The sequence below is a fragment of the Lagenorhynchus albirostris genome, chromosome 10 (assembly GCF_949774975.1).
Source record: "Lagenorhynchus albirostris chromosome 10, mLagAlb1.1, whole genome shotgun sequence".
NCBI classification, from domain to species: Eukaryota; Metazoa; Chordata; class Mammalia; order Artiodactyla; family Delphinidae; genus Lagenorhynchus; species Lagenorhynchus albirostris.
The window spans coordinates 78,301,520-78,323,041 of record NC_083104.1 but is presented as its reverse complement, the minus strand read 5'-3'; the positions used below and the strand labels follow the sequence as shown (position 1 = coordinate 78,323,041).

Below are 21,522 nucleotides of genomic sequence, written 5' to 3'. Positions count from 1 at the left end.
AAAAACTTACACCTGCTTTTTTTCTTTTTAAATCACTCTAGAGCCAATGCCCCAAAAGTTTCTTATGATTTAACCATAACGGACAGCAGAAATAAGACAACCACTGTCAGTTATGTGCATGACACACTGTCCAACCCTTATGGCTGGATGGCGCTGCTCTTGGATCAAGAGACCTACTCACTGCGATTTGAGAGCCCTTGGACCAACAGCTCTCTGCAGGTAAGCCCCGGCATCCACTTGATGGTAGATTCCATTCCCCGGGGGTTCCCGTCTTTCCTTCTGTGACGCAGTAGTTTGCAGGTATTAGCATCTTCTGGTGCTGATCAAGAAAACTGCAGCAGCATTTTGACCAGATGAATGTAACCTGAATTTGAGGTATGGTTGTCTTTTATCTTAAACTTGAAAATTTTAGAATCCCTTTAAACCTCACCTTGAACACAGAATGGTTCTGCCTGAAATTTTAACTTTATTAATACAAATAAAAACAGCTTCTAAACAACCTATAGAATTGTAGTCTTATATATCATGGGTTAAGAACCAACCTACCCCAGGGAAGTGTTTGTAGCCGAGAGAAAATAGCTTCACAAGGCATTTTTTACATTGCACACTGCCACCTTGTGGTCAAAGATTAACTTGCACCTGAAAACGAAAGGCCCTAGCCTTTCGTTTGGATTGGGTTGAAGGAGTCAGATGGTTAGGGGGAGGGAAGGTAGGAAAAACCATAAGGAAAATAGGTGCATTTTCTGCAGAAAAATCAATCCAGTGGATTTCCTCAAGCTTCTTTTATTCCTTTTAACACATTTCTTTCTTCCCGTCTCATCACACGCATTCTCCCTAAAGGTCATAAGAGCAGGTCTTAGGGAGCTGGAAGCAGGTGTGCCATAGATCTGAAGAATTCAAAGCAGAATCCATTTGATCCCCTCACCACAGCTCTCAGGAAGAATGTACACCTCTCTCCCCTTCCCCTGAGGTTCCCATGAGAACATTCTGGGAAGGTGAAGGCAGTAGAATGGTGACTCTGGAGGTGGACACCTGGATCTCTGTCCCAGATCAGCACTGTCCTGCTTTGTGATGTAGGGAGAGTTACCGAACCTCCACCTGCCTCAGTGTCTTCGTCTATAAAATGGAGGCAATACTAGTCACAATCCCCAGAGTCTTTCAAGGGTTGGATGCCTTGATATGAATGATACCTGAGCCAATGCTCAACCGTGTTAACTGTTACTCTTATAAATGGATGGCACTCCTATCATTGCCTGCCTGTTTGAGTCTTGGGGAAAACTGGACAGGAATTCTACACGTGTCTCTGTCTCTTCTTGCTGTTTGACCTGGGACGAGTTACTTCACTTGTCTGAACTTTGGTTTTCTCCTCTGTTAATTGAGATTGTTAAACAAGAAGAACCTTACAGTTTTCAGTCCTCGCACTGTATGCTTTTGTAGCTTTAGTTATGAATTTATGATGGAGTAGATTTAAGTAAGCCCATTTCCCACAAGAAAAGTAGCCGGTGTGAACAGTCCTGTTTCTAAACTACTCCATCTGAGTTCTTTGTAACTCTTTTTCTGGGAAGAGTCTTCCTCACTCAATGAGCACTTTTGTACTTTTCTCTCACTTCAAGTACTCAGCGACATTTGAGAACTTTGCTCCTGGGAATTACCTGCTGCTGGTGCACACCGACCTGTGGCCTTACCCTGACATCCTCATAAGGTGCGGGAGTCAAGTGGGGCGGTCCCTTCCGTCTCTTCCATCACCTGGTCGGGACCAAGGCTGTGACTGGTTCTTCCACAGCCAGTTGAGACAACTCACCTATCTGGGTAAGTATAATTGGATGAGCATGTTGAGCACATAGTCAGAAACCACCGTTCCCTTTGGAATACCAAACATTGGTGCTGTGAAGTGATGAGGAGCTGAAAGAGACCGCTGCGTGTTATGGTTAAGTGGCTGGGCTCTGAATCAGACTGCCTGCATTTGAATCCCAGCTCTAGCACCTACTAGCTATGGGACATCGTGCAGGTATCCTTTCTAAGCCTCAGCCTCCTTATCTGTAAAATGGGATAATAAAGGGACCTATCTAAAGGATAGGAAATTAAATCAAGGATAACATGTAAAATTCTTTAGCAGAGGGTCTAACCCAGAGCAAGTGCTTAATAAACTTTGACTGCTATTCATATTTTTCATTCATGTTAAGGCCATGTTGCATTTGTAGAAAAGTCAACTGCACATGTAAAGACAGGATGGCTGGTTGTGATCACAGATACAAGGAACAGCAAAGGTACAGAGAGGCAGGATGAAGAGTGTAGTCAATGTGGAAAGTGAGAAGCCTTGGAAGGAAATCTGAGGTCAGAAAAATGAGATGCATGGAAGGCTATCTGAGGACTGGGGGATGGGCTGTCTTGTCTTGTGTCAGAGGCAGCATCAGTGAAGGGTCCAGGAGCCTCATTTTATAGAACCAGAAACCCTACAGTGATTGCAGAGTAACAGGGGCCAAAAGGATTTCCTTACCTTCTTATTGTGCATGTTTCACCGGAGCCCAATGTGTGGGTCAGGGCCATACATTTCTTTTGACTTCCTGGACTTCCTGAAATCTCATATTTGACTTCCTGAAATCTCATATTTCTTTTCCATATTATTTCAGCATTGGTCACTCTGAGTACATGGTGTCCACTTCTACCAACCTTAGCTCAGTGTGGTCTCTAAGAAGGAGAATCTGACAAAATGAGTCTCTAAAAGGACAATTTTGTTATGAATTGGTCTTAATAGATCCTGGTTGAAATCAGGGCCATGTCAAGCATGGCAAGTCCCAGTTTCTGCTGCAAGCCAGACTTGGCCTTAAGGGTTTGGGGAGCTGGTAGGCGCCCTGAGTTCTTTGTCCCTCTCACTTGTGCCTATAGCCATTTGTCAACTGGGTCTGATTACACTTGAGCCCTGGGGCGATTACATTTTAATAGCACCAGAGAGGAGAGGATGGTGCTTCCCGGGTTTTTAAAAAGTCTTGGCCAAATGGATTACTCTATATTTTATTTGCACTGAATTGTACCATTCAGATTTTATTCCTGATTTGATTCATCCATAAATATAACCTAAAACTATAAAAAATCAGGATGGACAGAGATCCCTGAGACTGTTTTACCACTAGAGTCACATACAGCCATTAAGTAAGAGCAGATAGTTGCCGTTAACTTTAACTATGGCTATTCATTTGCTGTATATTCTGAAACAAAATTTTAATTTCAAAGTGCTCTTGTTTTATTAGTTAGCGTGCTTCTGAGGATCCTGTCTTGTCCATTGATCAGATTTGTTCATGAACTGTAAACTAATTTGAACAGTCACATAAACCAAGCATGATAAAGGAACATTTGTGGCATAAAGAAAACAAAATCAGGTCATGCAGCTAAAGATTTTCTTCCCCGCCATTATTTATTGAATTAACAGCAAGTTATAGTATTATACTATATGTACACATATGGTATAAATGCATATCTGTATAAGTATATATATATATTTTATGTAGATGTGCCTCTGTATTATATATGTACATATATAGGACTTAGGTGAATATTTCAGTATAAGCCATTTTTATTAGGCAGATGGCTTTTCCTAATGAAAGAGTCTTTGTATCAGAATACCTTGGTATCTCCACTTTTGAATAATATGAGTTGGACAAGGAACAGGAAGTCACAGAGGGTTGCAAGTCGGATACCCGGACTCCTTGGAGAGGATTCCTGGTCCTCCAAATAGCGGCTTTCATGGCCATCTGTGCTTCCGCCATCCTCTGTCTGAATGGAGTAGGTAGGTGGCGAGAGCCAGGCCTGTTCCCATTCCTGGGCTGGCACAGGGAGGACTTGAGGTTTCAGGAGGAGCCGAGGCTCACACTGGTCTTCCGTGGTGGTGTCCCATGCAGCTACATTGGGTTGTGTGGATGGGTATGACTTTGGATGTCTTCTGTGTACCGTCTGCACCACCACTAGGAAGTTGATGAGGAGGCTACCATGGTGTCCGTAGACCAACAGCCCAACAGCAGTGAGGTAGCTGTGGCTGACCCCTGAAAAAGCCTCCAAGCAGTAGAGTTCAGTTACGTATTGATTAGTTTGTTACTTTCACTTAATTGTTTTCTTTGGACCATGGGGCTTTATAGGTCTCTGTGATTGGGATAATTTACATAAAATACATTTAATCCAAGAAGAGAAGCCCTCACAGTCTATGTGGACATATTCCTGGAATGAAGAGCAAAACGAAACAAAACAAAAAACTCAGGGGGAGGTTGTGTATACAGAAGGTTCGCTTTATTATAGGGAAACTGCTTGACCCTCCTCCAGGTCCACCGAGTTTCCTGTCAGGCTTTGGGGGGTGGGCATGGCTGGGGGGACACTGCCCCTTTCCCTGCTGGCCTTCCATCTGGAGTCTTGCTGCACTGACAGTTGGCTGGCTTTCACTCATTCCTTGACCACTTCTAAGCAGACCGTCTTTTGTATTGTTTGTGTGCAGCCCTACCACATCCCCCCAGAGAGGAAGTTTTAAAAAAATCACAATTATCTTCATTTCCTCCATTTAGCTCCTTGCTGTGTGATTTAAGATGCCTGACTCGTCTTTGACCCAGCCAAGAATGGCAGAGAGCAGAACCCAGGCATTCTGGCTCCTGGCTGTGACTCTCTCCACTAGAGTGTGCTGCCCACTCAATAATCATGGGCCACTGACCCACAAGGGTGGGGGGTGCCAGGCAGTGGTGCAGGAGAAAACTCCTCACTGGTCCCCATGACAAAGAAAAAGTCCCGCACATATAATATTTTTTGACTCTTGCCTTTCTGTTCTTTACCAAGGCAAGTTTTGTCTTTGTTCAGCAATGTCTTTATAGAATGCAGCTTCTTTGGAAAGCTCACGGCCAGAGTTTAGGGCTTCGGGTTTTAATCAGTGGCTGGCTGGCTGTTTTACCTGGGGCATGGAATTATAAATTCTCCATGCCTCCGTGGCTGCATCTATACAGCGAGGTTAAGAATACTTACTTATCTCTTGGAATTGTGGTACAAAACACCCAAACATCTTCAAGTGTGATTAGCATGCCGTGTTATTTTATTACACATTTTCTCAGTAGATTATTTCTCTAGAATGTTTCTTTTTTCCTGGAAGGTGGTCAATCTCAGGTGCCTTGAATTCCATATACCTGTCATAACTTGTCTGAAAGAGTCTCATTCTACTTTCCTTGACTAGCTTTTGTAAGATAACAGATTCATGATAACATGGCGTATATGATATATGGGCCCCCTGATTGAAAATATCACTTAAGCAATTGTTACCCACAGAATAAGATAACCTTGCTCATTTAAGAATCTTTCTTAAGGAGATTCGTTCTATGTGGTAGGATCCCAGAGGGGCAATATTTGGTGTGATAAGGTATCATGAATGGCAGTGGTGAACTGCAACTTCTACACCATGCTTGCGAACGGGTCTGACTGTAAAACAAGTGTTCCTTCATATTGTCAAACTTGGAGTCAAATCCAGAGAGCCCATTTTTCAGTCTCTGTGATTGGATTCACTAGCACTCCTGTCTCTGACTTACACAGCCAGTTTCCCACTGCCTCTGTCCCTGTTTTTTTTTCCCAGGGATGTTTTAGTTCGTGGTGAACTATTTTTATTTTTTAGTTACATTCACGCTATGAAATAATTAGTCAGCTAATTAATCTGGTTTACAAGCTTTGTAGGATTCTTCAGCTGTCAGTCAGGCCCAGGCCTGAGGCCTACATCTAGTCTCAGCTCTCTTGCCCATGTGATTCCCGTTGCCATGGCTACCGGCTACATCTGCTGACACCCCACTCTCTATTTATTGCTTAATTAAGAATTTCACGCTCTGCCCTTATCTGCCTCTAAGAACAAGCGCATACTGTTAAGAAATTCCGAATTTACGCCCGGGCACAAGGAAAGCCTTTCTTGCGGGCTTGGCTGGATGGAGCCTCTCTAACGATCTTCTCGGCGTCCCAGCCGCCACCCTTCAATCAAAAATCATTAAATGGGGCAGAGATAATGAGCATGCAGCGTATCAAAAGCAAGATGTTTGCTTGGTCCAAAGGAGGAAAAGCTGCTAGGCCCCATGCTCTGCTCCACTTCAAAGGGAGATGAGACCCCCTCATCACTGGGGCCTGATAAAGCCTCATTTGTTCTGGGCTTGACTTATGCAAAAGGTCTGGTATGTCAGAGTCCCATCTCACAGCCGTGGGCTCCCCCCACCTCTTGCCTCCACCTCCACTGGCCCCCTCCCCGGCCTTCCGCACACTCGTGTGTCAGCACTTAGGCAGCTGGGTCCCCCAAAGCATCAGGCGGAGCGTGTAATCACTGACTCCACGCTGACAATGGCCACTTGTAGGGGGGTGGCCAGGAGGAGGTCTTCATCACAATAGGGACACAATTATTGCAGCTGCTAGGGAGGGCTATGCTTCTTCCTGTAGAAACGCAATAGGACTTGCCCAAAACAGGAGGACAAGGCTGGGGGAGGTGGTGGGGGTGAGGAGGGGTGGAGAAAACACCCTTGAGTTGATTATTCATATTCTGACTCTTGGAAGCCTGATGCGGAACCGGTGGGGTCCCAGCAGCTGTTCCTGCACAGTTCTCTTCTAATAATTGTACATTCTGTCCGGGGTCAACTTACTTTTGACCCTGTCCTTTTATATTGGGAAGAGGCTCTTTAGGGAAAACTGTTGGGTTGTGGCAGTGTGCATTAAACACTCACAGCCCCCTTCCCCTTGCTTTATCCCCTGCCCAACCAGCAGCCGGTGGGTGATAAATTCCTATCAGATGCTGAGCCATTCACACTTGCCCCCCCGCCCGAGTTCACACAGCAGAGATGCAGCCAAGCTGGGATATTGTGTGAGGCGGCAGCTGAGAAAGTCCGCCTGCTAGGCTTGGAGGCTCTCGTGTACCACCTTCTTCTGATCAGACTGAAAAAAAAAAGACACGTCTAGCCAGGCTGGTCAGTGCTTGTTTCCAAATGTCCCCCTCACCAGGATAAAGGCAGGCTGTTTGGCAAGAAGCCGGGGCTGTTGTCTATGAGGGCAAGTGGGCTGTGGATAGAAAGACAGATGGACTTTATTGTCTCAAAAAACAACTCAAGTCACATCACCCAGAAGGCTCAGAAAAGATGCTGTTAACTTGGGAGATCCTGAAAATAAGACACGTTTTCCTAAGTTGGCAGTGAGGCGAGCAGGGATCCGGCCCAGGTTTCTCTTTTCTCAAAGCGCTAAGGCACTGGGACGGAGCAGGCTGCTGCCTAGACCCTTCTGTTCTTCAGCTGGTCTAGGAGACCCCATGCAACTCCTTGAGAAGGAATCTTGTTAGGTTCTAATGAGAGAGGACTCAGCTGGCTCCCCAGAGCTCTTTGGGAGGATTTTATGAGCAGAGCAGAATCATAATCCTTTGAAAATCTGCAGCCATTCCCATGCCGAGGCCCTCTAAGGCAATCTATAGCATTCTAGTTAATAAATTAATTTACATTCTTATAGAAAACTCATTCCCCAAAGATCCCCAAGGATTGGTACCGGTAATATAGAGAGCTGACTTCAGGGAAATGCACGACAAACCTTTATGGCAAAAATATAGAGAACGGAACAGGAGCTGCGGATGTGAAAAGGGATTTTGCCTCTCAATTACAAGCAACTTCTCCAAAAGGAGAAGGAAGGAAGAAATGGAGAAAAGGAAAGAAAGAAGGAAGGAAGGAAGAAATGGAGAAAAGGAAAGAAAGAAGGAAGGAAGGAAAACTCAGGAATCAGAATCAGATACTTTTTCAAGGACTCACTCAAGATTAAGGAGCTAATTCTCAGCGATGCTGGTGGCTGGCCTCCGTTCACACAGGTCATGGATGATATAATCAGTATCCTGACTTGGCTTTTCTGACTCTATTTCAGTGTTTTTTCTAGTATACTAGTGTTTTGTTTTGTCTTGTTTTAATCTAAGCTTGTGTACCTACCCACCCTTGTAAACCAGTTCTTCTTTCTCTTGTTTGTAGGAAAAAGCTGTACTTGTTAACTCCTCTGTGCTTCTTGAACTTTACATATTTGAGTACCGCCTTCACACTTTTTCACATCCTTATGCCTCCTGTGCTATTACTTACTTGATTTTTTTCTTAAATCAACTCCCACACTGCCTTATTTTTAAAACCTGTCTTTTTTTTAAGCAATATTATCCATAAAATCATGGGTTCAATGACCTACTTGCTTTCTCTAAAACACATTAACGTTCATAACTGTTAAAATAAAACTTTTATACTACTAAAATTATCACATTACATTTTATATTTTGGGAGTATACTTTGGTTTTCAAATTTTTGGTATAATTGATGAAAAGTAAGAATTGTGAATCTCTCTCTCTCTCTCTCTTTTTTTTAACCTGGGTTCCTTTCCTCACTTGCTAAGAATACCTGCCACTTGCTAAGAGAAACTTTTACTCACAGGTTTTTACCTGTGAGTAAAAACCACATTTTTAAGAGTAGAGTATGGAAAAGTTTGTAAAATTCCTTCAAGAAGTGCTTTCTAAGTGTGCCTCATGGGCAAACAGCTGGAATGCTTGCTCCCAGGTCCCCCGCCCCCGGAAGTTCTGGTTCTGTAGATCTGTGCAGGGCCCAGGAATCACATACGCCCTGTGCAAGCATGGCAAACCTTGCTCTGAGTCAGAATAACAGTTGTTATTGTTCTCTGAGTTAATTAAGAAGGTTTAATTGAGCTAACTCTCAGGACTGGTTAATGCAGATGTATTGCTCAGCATCTTGATCAAGTTCTTTTAAAAAAATTACACCTTTTTATGAATGAATGTTATTGGGAATAATAGAAGACTCACAAGTGTTGGAAGGATTTTCATATCATATTTCTGTGAAGGTCTTGAAAAGATCCTGGGTGACGAGGTCCAGGTCACTCAGTGGCTCTCTCCGAGAGGCTCGAATCAGATGAGAGTGGTCCTGCGAATCAAGCTTTAGCTGCTCAGGGACCATTTGACAAGAAAGTCTTCTCTGTGGCTGAGTGAATGAGGCTCATTTCTGGGGAGCAAGAACTGAACAGGGAGGGAGAAACAGCAGGAGGGTGCAGGAGTGTGAGAAGAGGTGGAGGTCAGGGACAGGGCAGGTGAAGATGAAAATGCAAAGAGAGGACCAACCCAAGAGCTGGCCCATGAAGATGGCACTGGAACTGGGTCCAGGGCCGAAAGAGAGGGAGAGCAGGCACGAGTCAGGTGAGACTGGAAGGAACTCACAGACACAGAAGCAGTTGCTGTTTCCCGTTCTCTCCACGTGTAGTTAGTAGCTGACTCATGCTAGATAAATGTGAGCTGAGCAAGAGGTCCTAATACATGTACAGTCCTCAATGGCAAAGTGAGCCTGGGGATAGAGTGAAGAAGAAAACAGGCAAGGGATCTATTGCTAAGATACCAGCTGGTTTTTCTTTTTAGGTAAGCAGGTACTCTCTCCCTCCAAAATTCCAAGAGACAATGGGACCTGCCCTGGGAGAGAATCAATTAATTTTTCTCTTCCCTGGGGCCCTCGTGAGGACAAAATTTGCCAACACATCACTCTGGCAGGCATGAGAATCAGATCTACATGAGTAACTCTCTTTTCTCTCACCGGGAGCCATTTTCTTACACGTTTCTCTCTTTCTCCTAGATGTCTGTGTTTATAGCAAGCTTAGATCATGTAGCACTCATCAGAATAATTTGGCTATAATTGACCCAAAGGCTTCTTTTCTTTTTGAGGACCAACCAGATATTCTTACAATCTTGGAAGGATCAACGGCAGTGAGGCTCCATTGATAAACAAAGGAGATTAACCATTCTCATATTACAAATACAAAATCAGAAATCATAAGCACTGAGAAAGCATATGTACAATGTCACAGCTTGTGTTAGGCTCTTAAACTCTTCCTGAGTCAATACCTTTATTCTCAAATGATTTTTATCCCTCTTGGTATTTCTCCAAATTGGAAGTGACACTGCATTTACGCTTTTATAGAGTCAAAGCACTTAGCAAACTTCAGTGGATCTGGTTATGTTGCTTACAACTCTGAATACCAGGGCTTATTGTGATTAGGTGCAGCTGTCAAAAGAGTGAAAGCATATTTTTTGGGTTTTGTTAACTGGCTCCTAGAATAATGAGCCTGTCGTAATAACAGTATTGATGATGACTCACACGTATTGTTCATTTGAGCCAAATGCTATGCTAAGCACGTTACCTGGATTTTCCATCTTTTCTTCCCAATCACCCTATGATGTAAGACAGTACGATGATTCCCATTTTCAGAGGAAGTGAGTGAGGTTCAGAACTTGTCCGGTACCCACATCTAGGACCTGGAAGACCCAAGATTCAAATCCAGGCTGTTGGATTTCACCCGTGCACTTCCCGCTCCGTCTCTGCGGTCTCTCTCCGCCTAGAAGCGGTGTTTGGGAAGAAAGAGCCCTCTGCTCCCACGCTCAGAACCAGCCTGCAGGGGGCCTGTGGTATAGGAAATCAGGCTTTTCTAATCTTTCCTGCTTTTGGTGATCTTGCTCCATTTCCTGTGATACTGAAACTGCTTCTCTTCTCAGATTGAATGATATTCACACACCTGCTTTAATAAAGTGAGCAATAGCTTTTCAAAGCATGTTTTAGTTTCAGTGTCTGCTTTGGGGAAGAGGTTGTTCTGGAGGTGGGAGCCATTTGTGTAAGTGTAGAGGCTGAACAAAGTCAGAGTCCACCCAGATCAGAAGCCACCGGTGCCGAGGTGCTCGCTGCTCCAGGGAGCCTTGGTTTACCAGGAACAGGGCCTGGGTAAGGGCTTTAATGGATGAAGAAAAGTGGGACAGCCTGTACTGGGGGTCAGGTATGTCCAGGGCTCGCCTTTTCAGTTTTCCGGGTAATCATCACTGCTGCCTATGAAGACTATGTAATCATCATAACTACAGTTCCTGATACCGTACTGGCTGGCGGTATCCTTTTCACCCAGGGGATTCTGGATACATTGATTATTTTCCCTCTACTTCAAATTCCCTCCTCTATATAGTGGGAAAAACGACGTTTCAGTCTAGTTGATTTATAACATTTTGTTATTCTTTTTCATATTCTTTTCTATTATGGTTTATTACAAGACATTGAATATAGTTCCCTGTGCTGTACAGTAGGTCCTTGTTGTTTATCTGTTTTATATGTAGTAGTGTGTATCTGCTAATCCCAAACTCCTAGTTTATCCCTCCTCCCCACCTTCGGTAACCATAAGTTTGTTTTCTATATCAGTGAGTACAAGGATGATTTTTATAACATCTTTAAATGAACTGACTTCCCTTTCCAAATGATTCTTGGAATTTTAAAAAATTTTACCTTTCCTAGAGTTTGATTCCATTACAATATTTTATTCCTTTCTCTTGTACAAGGGTATTCTATTGTTACAGACTTTTACATGTTTTTAGATGTCATTTTGCCATATTCCCTTTCTCTTTTCTTTCTGATGGAACCTATCTTTTTTACCATTTTGTCTTTTGCCTCCTTTAAAAGGGTTAATTCCTGCCTCCATTTGTTTAATTTGTCAAAATTGCCAGTTGAGTTCTGGCATACAGAGTAGAGCAGTATAAATTTAGGATTTCTGATTGGTCCATGAAAATTAAGTATCTACATGTCCAACAATGTCTAGTGTCTTAAGATACAGGAGAAAAGTCCCTCCCTCAAAGATTTAAAGACAGAGCTAAGGACTGAGACAATCCTAAATTCACCACAGTTGATGCACAGTGGTATTTGCTCAATTGAAAGAGAGCTTGGGATAAGTATCACTGTGTGGTTTTAGAAATGCTTTTAAACTTTAGAAAATGCATAGTTCATTGTGAGCAGAAGTGGATGAGTTAGACATTATAGAAAAAAAGATGTTAAGCTGGTGGCTTTATTATTAATTACTTTTATTATTTAAGTTAGAAAAGTGGGTGAAATTTGCAATAGTATAAAGAAACAATATAGGTAAAGCTTTGGAAGTGATGATAAAATAGAGCACATAAAGAACATGTTGGCCATTCTACCTGGTCAAAAAAGTGTGTACAGTGGAAGGAGAAAGCCACAGACTCAGGCATTTTATAATGGGAATAAATTTTAAATTGAAATATAGTTGATTTACAATATTATGTTAGTTTTGGGTATACAGCATAGTGATTCTGTATTTCTGCAGATGATACTCCATTATAGGTTATTACAGAAAATTTTTAAGTGAGAATAATGAACAAGATAAGAATAGAATCAGAGAGGTCTCATCATGGGTGTTTTGGGGGATTATTTTCTTTGTAATGTTCTGACGCTTATGCTTTGTGATTAGAAAGAATGATCCTCGGTCTACTCCATTCTGTGATAGAGGAAAGGGTTTAGGGCTCCGGGGAGAGGCAAATGGAGAGCATGGGTGGGACCAAGGCCCCAAGGCGGCAACCTTCAGCATCATTGGGTCCTTCAGTGGTGGGAGGTGCTGGCCTCCATGGCATCGAATAAGGCAGAAAGGTAATTAACCACTAAGAGACAAGGTGTTACTGAAGAGTGGAGTTCGCGCACCTGATTACTAATTAATCAGGCGTGAGAGCACCTTGTAGATGAATTCACTATTTAATTACAGCAGCCTCTCTTGGCAAAGGAGCATATGTTCCCAGCTTAATCTACTGGTTTATACTGACATCAAATTGTCATTATCAGAAAGAATCAGGCCTTTTGATTATTTCCACTAATTTATTGAACGCTTAAAATTAATGAACCCCAGGCCTTTTAAATGTGCTCAGTTGGTTTGGAAGATGGGAGGAGAAAGCAGGGTGGGGAAAAGGCTTCATTAAAAGGACAATTTGTTTGGATAAAGGTAAAGCAAATACATTTCATGGGTAATCTGAACTCTACTGGTGAAAAATACATGAATTCTAAAAGCGGAGCCTTCAAACTGATGGAAGGGAAATAGGATATGAGGGGTGTCCTGCTCACCAACACTGGCCTCCAAAGAACATATGGTGAAACAATTTTTTCCCTAATTATTTATGTGCCAATTCCTTTGGAAAGCTCACTGCAATTAAATTTAATCAAATAAAAACAATCAAAATCAAATATTGGAAATCAATTGTTAGACTAATTAACAAGGACTTCATTTTTTTATCTTGAAAATTTAGTTAGGTTGGGGAGAATTTAGCACAAAGCCATCGTTCTCAAACGTGAATGTCTTTCGTATTAAGATAATCTTTGTATCACATCCAAGTTACGGTTTTTTGTGTTCAGTTTCAGGTGAAGGCCAAGTTCAAGTAATTCTCCAGGTGAGGGAAGGTGTGGCGCCAACTATTTCAGGTGAGTATTAACTCATCAAATAGAATTGCCTGGTACAACAGAATGTCCTCCAGTCGTTTTATAAATTCCTCCCATCATACTGTTTGTAGGGCAAGTATGAGCCCTAATGCTTTTATGTCTGACAACTCCTTATTGTGTCACCCCTACAGCTAAAATATACGTCTGCATGTCAAAGAAAGATATAAGAATTGGTGCATTTCAAAACATAGGAAAGTAAGAATTACAACATGTAAATAAGCACATTTCATGAATTATGGACCATATGTGCACACAGGAGTTCAGATCTGCAGATGAGCCATTAGGCCCCCACCAAATGGAAAGAAAAATTCAGGGTATCTTAAAACTGTAATTGTTCCCAGTAATTTCAGGAAATCAGGGTAAACAAATCCTCCCCATAAGTCAGATGGTTCTGTGAAATCTTTCTAACTCATAAAAGCTAAACTCTCAGAGACTAAATGACTCATAAGCGCCTTCTAATGTATTTCATTGTTTGTTTTTGTTTACCCTGAGTCTGTTTAACTATACATTTGCAGCCGGGATAAATCTTTTCAAAGCCTGAGTTTTCCTTTGATTTCCAGTGGCATTTTTGTGTTATGTCAGAGAAGAGCCCGGGCTAATCAGAAAATGATCTAATTTCTCCATTTAAATTAATAAATAAATGAGGTTACGGTATGGGACTAAATCTGTATGTAAACTAGAAGTACCGACGATGACCTTTTCATGCTTATTGGACCGAGAAGAAAGGGATTCTTTGTTTTTATATCTGTTTCTGAGCTGCCATAGCCTTTGCTCTTTCTGTCCCTAGTTCTTTATCACTTTTTTCCTTTAGGTGACTCAAAATGCTTTGTTGAATGCCTCTCATGTGAGATGTGGGAGGTGACAACAGTGAACAAGATAGAATGGTCTTTGACTTCATGGGGTCTTATGGTCACCGGGGAATGTCCATCAAATGACTAAATAATCAAGGAATATGTTTCCTTTAAAATAACTGTTACCAAAGAATAGTATCTTACAACTCTCTCCTCTCTGGATGTCCTGTGTTCAACTTCCCCCGAGAAGAGATACGCTCGGTTGGGTCAGCCCCTATTTTGTAGAGAACCTACCTGTTGGGGGAGCTCTCATGTCAGGCCCCCTCAGAGGATACTGGACCATCTGTGGGTGGCCATTCCTGGGTTGGGCAGCTTTCGTCAGCATGACGTGCCTCTCAGCACTTAGTGCGAAGATTTCTGTATTAAGGACTCTTTGGAAGGACACTGTGGGTGGCTGGAATCCAGGGCTTTTCAGCAGGGGTCAGTTTTAACTGGGAGGTGCTTCACTTGGCCTGTCCATTACAACATGCTGAATAAATAGAAAGCTGATGCTTAATAGAGTTGTAGAATTTTAATAAGGGAAGGAACCTCACAAGCTGTCCTATCCAATTGCCTCATTTTACAAATGAGGGCATGGAAGCCTAATCATTAAATAGTTTACTTAGTCACATCAGTAATCAGTGGTTGAGCCTGGATGAGAACTCAGGTTTCCAACTCAGTCCAGTGTTCTTTCTGTTACACCATGTAAACCCTAAGGTATTCAAATTACCTTTTGGGCATATATTAACTTATGAGTTAGATTAAAATTAATTATATATATATAGCCAATTTTCCTATCTTATACAGGTTGGGACAGAAAACTCCTAAGACCCAGGGAGTTACAGAACTAGTACATTACCATTCATTATATTCAAATATTTATTATTAATATGGTTCTAAGACATTGCTTGATTTCTATCGTGTGGGGTATAAGTGATAATGTCAGAATTTAAATATGGCATGTCTTGTTTAATGGAGAGCTCTATGAAAAATAGTACAATTTTTGCAATATCAAAAATTCTTTGACAAAACAAGAATGGAATAAATAATGGAGTTCCATCTATATGTTGACCGATTCAGAGATACAATGAATATGTAATGAAGAAAAAACATTTTGGGTTGAGGTGTTCTGCTATAGGGCCTTTTAGCTCACTCAGTTAGTTGAGGGTTTATTCTGTGTACAGGATTGTGCTGGTCATTATGGGGACCTGGTAGACAGGATACTCCAGAGGCAGCAGAAATTAGGGTATACGTGGGCCAATGCTGGGAAGAAGCAGAGGAGGTGGTGCTGATGAAAGTTGTTGTATGGGTGCTTAGTGGGTTTGGGGTAAGGATGTATGCTAATTTGGGTGAAGGTGGTACCCAGGTTTCTGAAGACCCTAATGCAGGTTTTTCATGCTCCTCCAACACTGTGGCTCCATTGATTTCCTCTTGGTGTCCATGATGCGTTATAAAAGATGGGAGAGAGGAGGAGGGTGAAGCAACCCACACTGGGGGAACACAAAAAAATATTTCTGAAGAGCCTTTACCTCAACCATGTTGTCTTTTCAGTGGGGGCTAGTTGCAAATATTGTTGACAGTCATATAAAAATATTCAGATGATCAGATACTGTCTTTGTAAATTTGCCATCCCTTTCCCCACAGATCAAGTTTCTTTCCTTTTCTCTGGTCTCTGGATCTGTCAGCCTTTCTCCTGTTTAAACTCATCCCATCCCTTCTAACATCTTCTGAACTTTGTTTTATCAGCAAATGACTTTTTGTCACCTCTCAATTAAAAAAATCAAATCAAAACAAAATTCGTGGACCCTAAATCCTCCTGTAGTTTATATCACTCCTGCAAACTTCTCGGAATACTAGCCTCCTCTTGATGTGGAGCCATAGAACGCTGGGGTAGATGAAGGATTGAGGTGGAGAAGGAATACTTGGCTCACGTACCAAGTTGGAGACCATCTCAAATGGTGGCTGTTGTTGACTGACAAATTTGAGAGGAAAGCAAGGTGAGGGCTCATCACAAAGGTTGGTCCTGATCAAAATTCATGGACTCCAGTTTCAAGATAAGTCTAGCGTATTTAACGATTGGGAAGACAGATCAAAGGCTGAGGGTCTCAAATCTTAAGGCTATTCATTCCTTAATGAGCTTTTTGCAGGATCAGACCCAGCGTCTTCCCTTCCTTACTTCCAGTGCATTCCTCAATCTACTGTAATCCAAGTGGTTGCCACCTCCATCACTCCACTGGGACCCTCTTCGTCTTGATCACTATGCTCTAGTTGTCACATTCAATAGCCACTTCTTATTCCCTCTCTTATTGGAAATTTGCTATTAACAAGATCACTTCTACTCTCTGTACATTCTCTATTTCTTAGTTTTCCAAGACATTCCTCTCTTCTGGTTCTCCATGGATGCCTCCGATAGCTTTAACTCTTTAGGCTTCTTTTCCTCCCCTCTTCTTTCTATATTAAAAATAGTCATCTAGAAGCTTGATTTTAACTGTATAGACATCTCATAATTCTGCAGGAGACTAAACATGTCCTTGTCCATTAAGGGTTCTTATTTTAGGACAGGATGGTATAGAATGATCAAATTCATTCATCATAACATTGCTTAGAATAGCTACCTTAAGATTTAGTTTGTTCAATTAAAGACAGTTTAAACATTCCCATAAACGAGAGTGAAGATGACAGACTTGAAGGATGTTTGTTTCCAACATCTGTGATACAAAATTGAAGCAATTAAGGGTTTTTGGAGCTTGGAGTAGGGTTTTAAAGAAACTGGTCATTGCCTGTTTGAAATATCACTGGAAGTAAGAACATCTTTTTCTGGACTATATGGTGTTAGTGGCCACCTCAACAAATACTCCCACCCTATCCCCACCTGGGTGTTTAGGGTATAGTATTGAAAAGGAGACAAAACTGGGAGGAAACTTAGAAAGGCATTATTGGTGTTTATAAAATATTTATTTATTTATTTATTTTTGTGGTACGCGGGCCTCTCACTGTTGTGGCCTCTCCCGTTGCGGAGCACAGGCTCCAGACGCACAGGCTCAGCGGCCATGGCTCACGGGCCCAGCCGCTTCACGGCATGTGGGATCTTCCCGGACCGGGGCTCGAACCTGTGTCCCCTGCATCGGCAGGCGGACTCTCAACCACTGCGCCACCAGGGAAGCCCAAAATATTTATATTTTTTATTTTATTTTAATTGAATTATAGTTTATTTACCGTGTTGTGTTAGTTTCTGGTGTACAGCAAAGTGATTCAGTTATACATACATATATATATATATATATATATACTTTTTATATTCATATATATATTCTTTTTCACATTCTTTCACACTATGGTTTATTACAGGATATTGAGTAAGTATAAAATATTTCTAAAGCCTCTTTCTGAGTAGGGTTTGTTGCAAAACATTGCCTGGCTTCCATGGTGTGGGGTATATTTTGTGTTAATTAAATTGTCTAGGATTTCATTTTTTTTTAACATCTTTATTGGAGTATAATTGCTTTACAATGGTGTGTTAGTTTCTGCTTTATAACAAAGTGAATCAGTTATACATATACATATGTTCCCATATCTCTTCCCTCTTGCGTCTCCCTCCCTCTCACCCTCCCTATCCCTAGGATTTCTACTTGACCACAATCCATGTACTTTTAAGTTATCCCAGGGCCCTAATTAGACCACGACCACTGGAGAGTTGGGTTCAGGTAGACATAATAGTCAGGTGTTCCCCATGGTTCTGACCTTAGGCATTTTGTCTTTCCACACTGGAGTCCCCTGGAGCTCTCACAACTGTCCTCAGATTTTCAAATACGGCCTCTGGGGTGATAATGCCAAAATCTATCTCTTGGACTTAGAGCTCTTTCCCATCCTTCGGATTCACAGCCATCCTCTGCTTGCTGTGTATCTCCACCTGGAGGCTTCAAAGACACCCCAAACTCTAAATGGCCCAAACTGAATTCGTCGATGTCTGTCTTAATGGGCATCTCCATCTGACACCACACCTGCTGGAAACCCAGGGCTTACCCTTGGCTCCTCCATCTTTGTCACCCTTCCCACTCTGACCTCTGGTTATTCCTCTAGCCCTACCACTTGCCTCTTTCCAGCTCTGTGACTCAGCAACACCAAACTGCTTATAGTTCTTCCATGTGATCTCTCATTTCTTGCCACCGCGCGTGCTCACCCCTCTGGAGTGCAGACTCTCACCACACACCCTCACCCACTTCACCTGGGTAGGTCCCAAGCCTTTACAGTGCAGCTCAGATCTCAGATGCTTCTCTCCAGGAAGCCTCCCCTGGCAAGGTCTCCCTCCCTCCCTTGGTCAGGTACTCCCTTTAGCGTTCTATCCCTCCAGTATTTACTTACATACTTACACAATGCCAGTTGCTCCTTGGGAGCAAGCATGACATTTTATTTCTTTTTGCATCACTGTTTATTAGGACTGTTCTGATGGAGAGGGCACTCATTATTTATGCTTGTGAAATTAGCAAGTAATAGATGAGATTCTCTCCCTCATCATGTGAGTTCTTGAATCTCCTAGGAAATCTCCCTAGGTGGAAAAGAAAATATTTTTCATAGAACAAATATATTTCCCCTAAAAGAACCTAATGTCATTTATGGTTTAACTTGAACTTCTTAAGTGAATGCTGAATAAAAGAAGATCTGTACTGGAAGAAGAGAGTTTGGTCATCTGTGAATCTTTTCATCCTCGTCTTTTGAGACAATCTCTCTGCCCTTCTGACTCTGTACCAGGGATCATGTTCCAGAAATGAATGTGTGGGTACATTTCACATTGGCGTGGTATGGTCCCCACTGGAAATTATTAGATTTCTGCTACAGTTTCTTGAAGAGGCCAGTGGGATGGTTGAAAAGAAAATGCCACTTGATCATCAGTGGCAGAATCAATAAAAACCAGTTGTAACTTATGAACTATATGTAAATTATTGCAGTGAGAGGTATTCAGATGATTGCCCTGCCTTTAATACACATTAAGAGTTGTGAGAAAATCATACCCTTTGACTTAGTGATTCCATTGCTAAGATTCTATTTTAAGAAGAAATCATGATTACTGGCAGATTTTCACAGAGATATTTAACACTGCATTCTCTATAATTTGAAAAGAGAGTGGACATAGCCTAAATGCCAAACATTAGGGATTAAATATATTGTGGGCTTTTCATGTGATAGAATATTATGTAACCATTAAAATCATGTTTACAAGGAGTTTTAATGACATTACAAAATGCATGTGAAAAACTGCCAAGTAAAATAAGAACTGAATGTAAAATTGCATGTTATAGGATCTAAATTATGTAAAAATGCTGAGAAATTCTGGAAGGAAATACAAATAAAAGGTTAATGGCGGTTATCTCTAGGTGGTGAGATAGTAGACAATTATTATTTTTCTTTTTCTTTCTATATTTGCATTTTCCAAATGTTTCGTGATAAACATATGTTGTAGTATTTATAGTAAAGGCAAAACACAAAAGTTTAATAACAAAAGTAGAATATATTTTCCCTAGAAGTGGAGGTAATCTTCTAAGGATTGAATAATTACCTGCTTTATGTCTGATAAATGTTTTTATGGAACATTATAAAATATCTAAAGGCAGCTTCTTTGGGAAGTGAAAATGTCACCAGGATCCTAATATAAAGGATAGAATTTGTAAGTTATCATAGTGAATCAGATTTTCATAGTTACCCTTGCTATCTTCCTTTTGTTTTCTAGCTTCTTCCTCTGCACCTGAGTCAGTTTTAAAATGGTCCCTCCCTGAAGCATGGGAAGGCATGGAGAAGGGCTGGGGAGGACACAGCGGTACCATTCCAGGCCCTGGGGATGACGTCCTGATTTTACCCAGTGAGTGAAACAATCTATGGGGTAAATAATCACAGACAGACTGAACTGGGCCAATCTAATTGGGGATTATCTGTCATTTAAATATATTGAACAACACAGTAAAGAATGTGGAAATAAATAGGCAATTATGTCTACCACTTTCTCTTTTGGGTTATTACAGGAGAGGAATTTCATAATCCAGTAAAAACCAGAAAAAATAGTTCAGCCTACCTTCATTAAAGGTGGGATAAATAGTCTCCATGCCAAAAGGAGTTAGACTAATCCACTAGCTGGATAATTCTTCTAATGTGTCAGAGAACAGATTTACGGAAAATTTTAATGTCCTTATGTTTGAAAGACACAGGGTATATGGAAAGAAGCAATTTTCAAATGCCTCCTATCTTTTGCCTTTGTGAATCTTTTAAATATAGGACTGAGAAGAATGACAAGGTCTTCTGTTGCCTTGATTTTTCAGAGATGATGGAAAAGGAACGGATAAATCAAATAGAAAAATAAAATTCTATCAATCTATCAGCTACCTAATCTATCACCTATCTATCCATCATCCATCTACCTAGAACTCTCTTTTTGTTTACATAAGAAGGGAAAGGTGATTCCTCAGAGGTACAGAAATACACACCATATTTACAAAATTCTTCTTTCTTAGGAGAGAATTCTTGAAACTACTAGAAAATTTCCCTAGCCCGAGAAGAAAATGTTTTTCATACAACAGATATATTTCTTAGGACCTATTTCCATTTATGGTTTAATTTGAACTTCTTAAAGTAATACTGAATAAAAGAAGATCAGTACTGGAAAAAGAATATTTGGTCATCTGTGAAATAATAATAATGCTAATATCAAACATTTGTTGACAACTAACAATATTTGGGAATCGTTCTCCATATATTAACTAGTTTAATCCTCACAATAGCTCTGCAATACAGGTAATATTATCATTCCCATTTTTACTGACAGAGAAACAGAGGTCCAAGCCTGTTAAGTTACTTGCCCAGGGCCACACAGTTTGCAATTCAGCACAACCAGGATTTTGAACCAGACGATCTGACTCCAAGTCCTTATTCTTAACCAGTCAAGTACATTTCCTTTCTAAAAGGACTAACGTAAATGAAAAGAGTGGTGGTGGTGTTTGCTTTATTTACGATGGGAAATGAAGGCAGAAAGGTTAAAACGTACTGACCACCTTCTGGGCATTGGTGGGGTGCACATGGAACTGCACAGAGAGGTGAGGACAGAGGGAGCGGGCTGACCGGTACAAACTTAAACTATTATTATCATCCCACCCCCCTATCATCCACCTCTCTCCATGGAGGATGGAACTTTTTGAATAAACAAGCTCATGAGTCATTCGTATACGGAAGGGAAAAATCTGTTCTGCCTCAGCCTTCTTTTTGATGAATGTAGCCAGTGGATTGGCCCTGGGCTATGGTTTTTCCCACTGAGCAAACTGTTTCCCCCACTGCATGCGGGAAGCAAGAGAAGCTTTTGAAGGTTGCCAAGCTTTTTGTATCCTTGGGACCTTTATGCTGAGCGAGGA

At 41.4% G+C, this 21,522-nt stretch overlaps 1 protein-coding gene across 1 annotated transcript in view; it reads left to right on the top strand.

Annotated features, from left to right (window-relative positions):
* Window positions 1-21,522, top strand: part of PKHD1 (PKHD1 ciliary IPT domain containing fibrocystin/polyductin) — a 433,598-nt gene that overhangs the window by 221,283 nt on the left and 190,793 nt on the right. Inside the window, exons 48-51 of the mRNA XM_060164227.1 lie at window positions 42-219; window positions 1,614-1,809; window positions 13,218-13,283; window positions 19,857-19,985. Of these exons, the coding sequence (XP_060020210.1) occupies window positions 42-219; window positions 1,614-1,809; window positions 13,218-13,283; window positions 19,857-19,985 (569 nt within the window). The remainder of the gene's footprint in view (window positions 1-41; window positions 220-1,613; window positions 1,810-13,217; window positions 13,284-19,856; window positions 19,986-21,522) is intronic.